Source organism: Parasteatoda tepidariorum, chromosome 9, assembly GCF_982258835.1.
Source record: "Parasteatoda tepidariorum strain Cologne lab strain chromosome 9, Ptep-v5.0, whole genome shotgun sequence".
Lineage (NCBI taxonomy): Eukaryota > Metazoa > Arthropoda > Arachnida > Araneae > Theridiidae > Parasteatoda > Parasteatoda tepidariorum.
Window position 1 is genome coordinate 53,042,159 of NC_141763.1, and position 6,588 is coordinate 53,048,746.

General features: G+C 31.8%; 1 protein-coding gene across 1 annotated transcript; it reads right to left on the minus strand.

Annotated features, from left to right (window-relative positions):
- Positions 1-855: 855 nt before the first annotated feature.
- LOC147804063 (uncharacterized) lies at positions 856-4,740 on the minus strand. Its single transcript, XM_087150459.1, has 2 exons — positions 4,231-4,740; positions 856-4,086 (listed from the first exon to the last, which is right to left on the minus strand). Exons 1-2 carry the CDS (start codon positions 4,738-4,740, stop codon positions 3,790-3,792), a joined length of 807 nt encoding a protein of 268 aa, XP_087006585.1. The 3' UTR covers positions 856-3,789.
- Positions 4,741-6,588: the final 1,848 nt, after the last annotated feature.

The following is a 6,588-nucleotide window of genomic DNA, read 5'->3' on the forward strand; positions in this document are numbered from 1 at the left end:
GTTTCACAAAGGATTTCTTCCTTTGTTAACGGTTGTGTTGAAGGAATTTGTTCCAATTCCCAGAATGTTCTAACGAAGTCATCCGTACTAATATTAAAATTATTACCTGAAAACTGTTTGGGTTTAGCGCATTCAAAAGTAGTTGCTCCGGAAATTATCCAACCTAGTTTAGAGCATACTGCGAAAGGGAGATTTTCATCGCTTTATTACCTCTCCGTTAATTAATGTAAAGAATACATTTACACCGCATGGAATATCAATATGCCCTGATTTCCAAAAATATGGGTCAGCCAGTACGAGATCTTGATATTTTCTAGACAAATCAATTGGTAATGAAGAGTTCGGTATTTTTTCACAAATTTTATCAATTACATATGCGGATGTTGAGAATCTTAAATTATCATTAAAATGAGGCAAAAATAATAAATCAACTTGCCCATTACTCGAAGTATTACAACTTTCTAAACAAGAAATAGATATTTGAGCGGGATTTATTTTTAATTTTAACTTGCTGATACATTCGCGTGTAATAAAGTTTTTCTCAGATCCAGAGTCTAAAAGGATTCGACAGTTAATTAATTCGTTTTGAGAATTTATAGCTTTGACTATAGCTGTGCATAAAAGAACTGAAGAATTCTTTTGATTTATGTTATCGCCAGATTGCTCATTATTCGAATAATTCGCACAAACTGTAGACTGATGGCGTCAATTTATTTTCATTTTGATAATTCAAAAAGTTTTTTTCAGTATGTGAAACATAATATATAATCTACTCTCTTTTTCTACACTTTAAATTCATTTATTCTTTGTTAAAACAATTTTATTCACAAAAGGTCGAATTATTATCTATGTATTCATTGAGTATCACGAAGAATATAATAAAAGAATTTGCAATATAGTCATATACAATATCGACTTTATACGTAAATTAATATCTGTAAAAAAATTCAAAGAAATTAAAGCTTTAAAAACAATTTTATTATTGTAAACATAAATAACAAGCAAATTATTTCATTACAATCAACAACGATATAGATAACAAACCATTCGAAATTTTTTAATAGTGCAAAATAATGCAAAAAAAAATTAGTTTCATTTAGGTAAAAGAGCAAAATATAGAGTGGAAATACATAATCCTAAACAAATTAATAACAATTACATATTTACTCAATATTGAATTTATAAACAATTTCTTAACATTCAATATCTTTTACTGATAACTGCTTTTAAACAGTTACGTGCACTACTGACTTGTTAAGAATTATACGATATGAATTCTGAAAATCCTTAAACTCTCCGTGAATAATTGTAGAAAGAATAAAGGTGAAAGCTATGTGAGATTAAAAATATTATTACACTTCTTTGTACATCTTTTCTGATGATGTGTAATGTTTCTGATAATGTTTAATGTAATGCTCTAAATGTTTCATCGGCATCGTCGCTTTCAGTGGAGCTCTGTTCACATAAATTTATTATTGTTGGAGCTGATGTCAGGCAAACACCTAAGTCACTCATATTCTTTGATTTTTGTTTGACAAAATCAATTTGGGGGGCATCCTTTTTTAATATTTTTCTTTATGGTATCATTCCTGAAATCTTTCATTTCAATACCTTCAAATTCCTTTACAGTTCTGATAAATTTTTCTTTTATGTTGTTCATATCATATACTTTGTGCTTTTTAATGATTTTTTCTTCCAAAACACACTTTTTAAACACCTCAAGAGATTTTTCATATAGTTCTGAATTTTCAGAAGAAACTTCTTTTACAGTCAGAAATTTAGTATAATTTTTATAACAAGACCTATGGTGGCAAACTTCGATTGCAACCATATCTTTGTCACGGATTTGCAAAAGTAATTTCTCATCGTTTTTGAAATAGAACACAGCAATTGATTTTCTTGAGTTCCACACTTACTTAGTGCTTCTTTTTTCCGCTTGCAAGAAAGACATTCTTTTATGTATTTATCAGTACGACACAAAATACATATTTCAAGCAAAACATTTGAACGTTCACGATTAATAAATTTTTCATTGTCTCTTCTAGTTATTTTCCATCATTTGAAATAGAGCATAGCAGTGATATAAATTATTGGAACGTATTATTTAAAAACGATTTATTAAGAATTAAAGAATGTTTTATCTAGAATTTAAGTTTTATTTAAGAACATGTATGACAAATATACGAGAGCAAAAACATTTGATAGAAGCATTTAGCAGTTTGTTTACTAACACAAAAACGAAGCAATCATCCTCAATAAATAATTTGAAATGATTTTATTTCAATTAGAATAAATGTAAAAAAAAAAAAAAAACGATATAATTACAGGTGGAAAATAGAAACTTACATTAAAGTAGAGCTTAAATAAATAAATAATTTGATGGTAGCCCAACGGATCTAAATTGCAAGCGAGACTTCACAAAATTGTGATAGTAGGTCTGATCAATATCGGATGTGGATACTACGTCACACTTTTAGAGGATTTGAGAAACTATCGCAAAAAAATATTGAAATGTCAAGAAGTGTATATAATTGATATAACTTTTTTAATTCTTAATTAATGCAGCATAGTAATAATTGATATGCAATATTTTGATCATGCGTTTGATTTCCTAACAAATAATGATTCATTTCTACTTCACTATCTACTACGGCTGCTTTCGTGCGGACTTTTCCGCCATCTTTTATCACGAGTTTAATATTTGCTAGAGGCAGAAATCGAAACTCGTTTTCAAGGGGTTGCCTGACCCGTATGACTTCGCCATTTAACTGCTCTGGTTTTATTAACTTTTTTTGAAGTTAATCAATTTTCGATCCTGAATCGCGTAAAACGGTCGTTTCTATACAGTTTACAATGGTTTGACTTAAATAAGGGGCAAAAAATGGCCCGAACTCAGTCTCGATTTTATTTATTCTTTCTACTTTGTTTTTCCTAAATTCCGGTCAATGTTGCGGAAGGTGATCTGTAGATTTACATTCGTAACACGCGGGTTTGCGTCGTTCTTCAAAGAATTTTGCCTTATTTTCTATTGAATCCGAATAGCTTCTATATCTCCAATTTAATTCCTTATCTCTTTGATTTAAGTCTTTAGAATCAAGCGGATTTTTCATTCCATTTTTTACGGGACTTTTTTGATTTACATTTTTGCTTAATGGTTTTCCTGACTGCTTCATACTCGTCAAGTTTGTTAGCTAGCTATTCTGGTTCAATAAACTTTTCCCAGGAATCTATTAGACCCTCTTTAATTTCCCCGAGGACTCTCTTTTTGATTTAATTGGTTATCATGAGTTTTCTCAGGGCTTCAAAATCAGTAATTTGTACTCCCTCTAACCAACCATCGAGGTAATTCAAAAATTCGATCTTTCCACAACGCTCCGGGGTGCCTCTGATGTTGTATGAATTTAGTTCTAAATGCCTTGGGGCTTAGTTTGAACATATCTAATAGTAATTTTTTTGCGTGTTCAAAGTCAACAGCCCTTTCTTCGGGCTCTTATAATTTCGGCTATTTCAACTGGCAATAGTGCGAAAAGTTGAGTTACCCATTCTCCTTCAACTATTTGTGCCTTTTTAGTTTGTCGTTGAAATAAGGTAAGGAATAAGGCCATATCAGATTTCTCCGGGTCAAATTTTTGCATGACGGTTTTTAAAGAAATGCCCCTCGAATTTTCGGTGTTTGCTGATGAAACACTACGACTGTCCGTTGAATGTTCAATTTTGAGTTTCTCTAACTTATGCTCTCTGAGAGCTGCCATTTCGGCCAATACGAATTCGGCCCCATAACAAAAAACATCATTCATTATTTTCATAAAAATATGCTGCCATAGCATCTCTCATTAGTTTAGGCTGATTTTTGTTATTGCCATGAACACAGGTTGTATCGTTACTATGCAATACTACATCTTTCTTCCAATCTGAATTAAAATAATCCCCAAACTGTTCACATAAATTGTTCAAAATGCAAGCTGCCTGCACAACTGGTACAGCATTGTCTATTCTGGTCTCCAACAACTTTAAAATTCTAAATCTAGCTTTCAACCTTCCAAAAGAAGCATTTTCAACAATTCCCCGTCCTTTTGATAAAGAATTCTATTTTTTCAAAATGTCGGGCATTGTTGAATGTTCCTCATAAAACTTTTGTATAGTTTCCAAAAGTGGAAAGGCAGAATCCCCAAGAAAACACAGTGGGACTTAACACCCTTTGATTGTTTCAGTTAGATAATTGTAGAATACAGAATTCTGTAACACAAAAGCGTCATTGTTCCGCCCAGGAGACCCAATATTCACATACGTAAATTGATAATTGTATTCCACAACAGCTATTAACACGATACTATAAAAAGACTTGTAATTGTAGTAGCTCGTAGCATGTATCTTCGGTGGCTGGATCTTAATGTGGGTTCCGGCAATAGCCCCCAAGCACTGTGGAAAACCCCATCGATCCTTAAAAGCATCTATCAATTCTTCGGTTGATGGAAGATGAATTATATCACCACATTCCTCCACAAAAACTTTACAAAATTCCAGGGTAATTTTGCAAACAATACTTTTGGATACATCAAACAAGTTAGCAACAATTCTGTATTCTGCAGATGAACTTAAAGCAATTTCAATTCGCTTTTCTTTACGAATAGCCTTCCTGAATCTTGTATCCATTCCGTCAAGGACGCATAGTTTTTCCCACAAAAACTGATGCGTTCTTATGCTAATCCTGAAGTTTTCCTTCCACTGGCTGTCAGTCATTGGAGGAACAAAATCTTGAAAAAGTAATTGCTTCTTTCTAAAGTCCACACAGAATGCCTCCTTAAACAAATGGTTGCACTTAAGATCAAAAACAAGAGCAACACTTTATTTCGCTCTCTTCTTCTTTGCTGAAGTAAATTCAGTAGAAGGTGCTGATTCTGCTGTAGCAGAACTAAACTCATTTCTAAGGACTCCATCAAAAATTAAAACATTTGAGATGAAAAAAGCAAGATAAGAAAAAAAGTAGTGTTAAAATATTTTGTAAAGTAATTAAACAGTAATAGAAATGAAAATTAACAATTCGGTTTTAAAGAACAGCAAAACAGTCAAATGGTTATATAAAAAAATCAAAATCGAAGACTATGCAATAAAATATGTTATTTTAAAAATGTAATACAGAGAAACAAGAAAAAATCAATGAAAATTTTAGTCCTGAAAAGAACTGTTTTTTTTAAAGGTTAATGATGGAGGGATAACTTAAATAGCAATATAATGGATGTCAAACGACGCTAAGTGGGGTTTCATTTTCAGTTTCGAAGTCTTTTTTGCCACAGTTGTAACAAGTTTTAGCTTACTTTGCTCAACATGAATGATCCAAATAATCTTGGTACCAGATGCAATCGTTAGTTTAATCTAGTTTCGAGAGTGCACAGGTGGAAACGCTCTTTTGACTATCGGATTTCGTATGATCTAGATTACTGGCAATCCAGATTATCTACAGCTAGTGGAAACAGGGTATAATAATACACATAAACATAATGACAAGCTGATAGAATTATGATTTGGTTAATGAACTGTCAACAGGAATTTATTATAGTGAATAGATGTGTTAGAAAAGCCTTGAATATCACCACTGAAAGTAATTGTGTTTTAATTACTGGTTTTTACAGATTTTCTATTGTATCTTGGATAGTTATATTTAATTCATAACTTGTCCAAAAGAATTATTTTAATTGTTTGAATATCAAACCAAAAAGTTCTCTATTTAATTTAAATAAATACTTTATTTACAGTCACAATATAATTAATAATAACAATCATATATACAAGAAAAATATATTCTACAAATGGAAGACAGTTGACTTTTTTTTTATTAATGTCTCAAAAAATACTGGGAGTAACATTTAAAATGTTCAGGTCGTGTGATTTCTCATACTTTTCAATAAATATTAGAGGTTTAAGAAACCGATAGTAAATTACAAATAGAAACAAACATTTCTTAACTCCTTGTGACAGAAAGTATAGAACCCTTGTATCGATTACTTTGGTTGATTAATGGGCAGTCCCATGAGATTTAGCATTTTGTATGTTTTTCGCTATGTTTTTTTGATAGCTGACGCTTTCGCTCAGGTTTTTTTTCCTACAGAAAGAAGCCTCCCACCAGCAGGGAGTCTACTGCTACTTCTAGATACAGATTTTCTGCAGTTTATTGTGGTGGTCTGCACCTTGATGCGTTTTGTCTGAACAGTTGGTGGTTTTGCTTTCACAATAAATATACTTGGCAGTTTTAATTTTTTTAAGGGAGCTAATCAGCCTAGTTACTGAAACATTTTCTAATTCATCAGAAACTAGGCTAACAATAGGACAGCAAGGAGTCTCCTGCTACTTCTAGATACAGATTTTCTGCAGTTTATTGTGGTGGTCTGCACCTTTATGCGTTTTGTCCGCCCAGTTGGTGGTTTTCCTTTCACAATAAATATACTTTGCAGCTCTCTTGCAGTTTTAATTTTTTTTAAGGGAGCTTATCAGCCTTGTTAATGAATCATTTTCTAATTTATTATAAACTAGACTGTCAAATCTCTATAATTCTCCCTCAAGTTGAGCCTGCAATTCTTTTAGGGTTGGTTT

Bases quoted from the DNA above. Each gene is read 5' to 3' on its own strand.
- LOC147804063 (XM_087150459.1), bottom strand. From the start codon at position 4,740: ATGACTGACAGCCAGTGGAAGGAAAACTTCAGGATTAGCATAAGAACG. The intron at 4,087-4,230 runs GTATTCTACAAT...TTGAAAAAATAG, and splicing joins CTTTTGTGTTACAGAATTCT to AATTCTTTATCAAAAGGACG.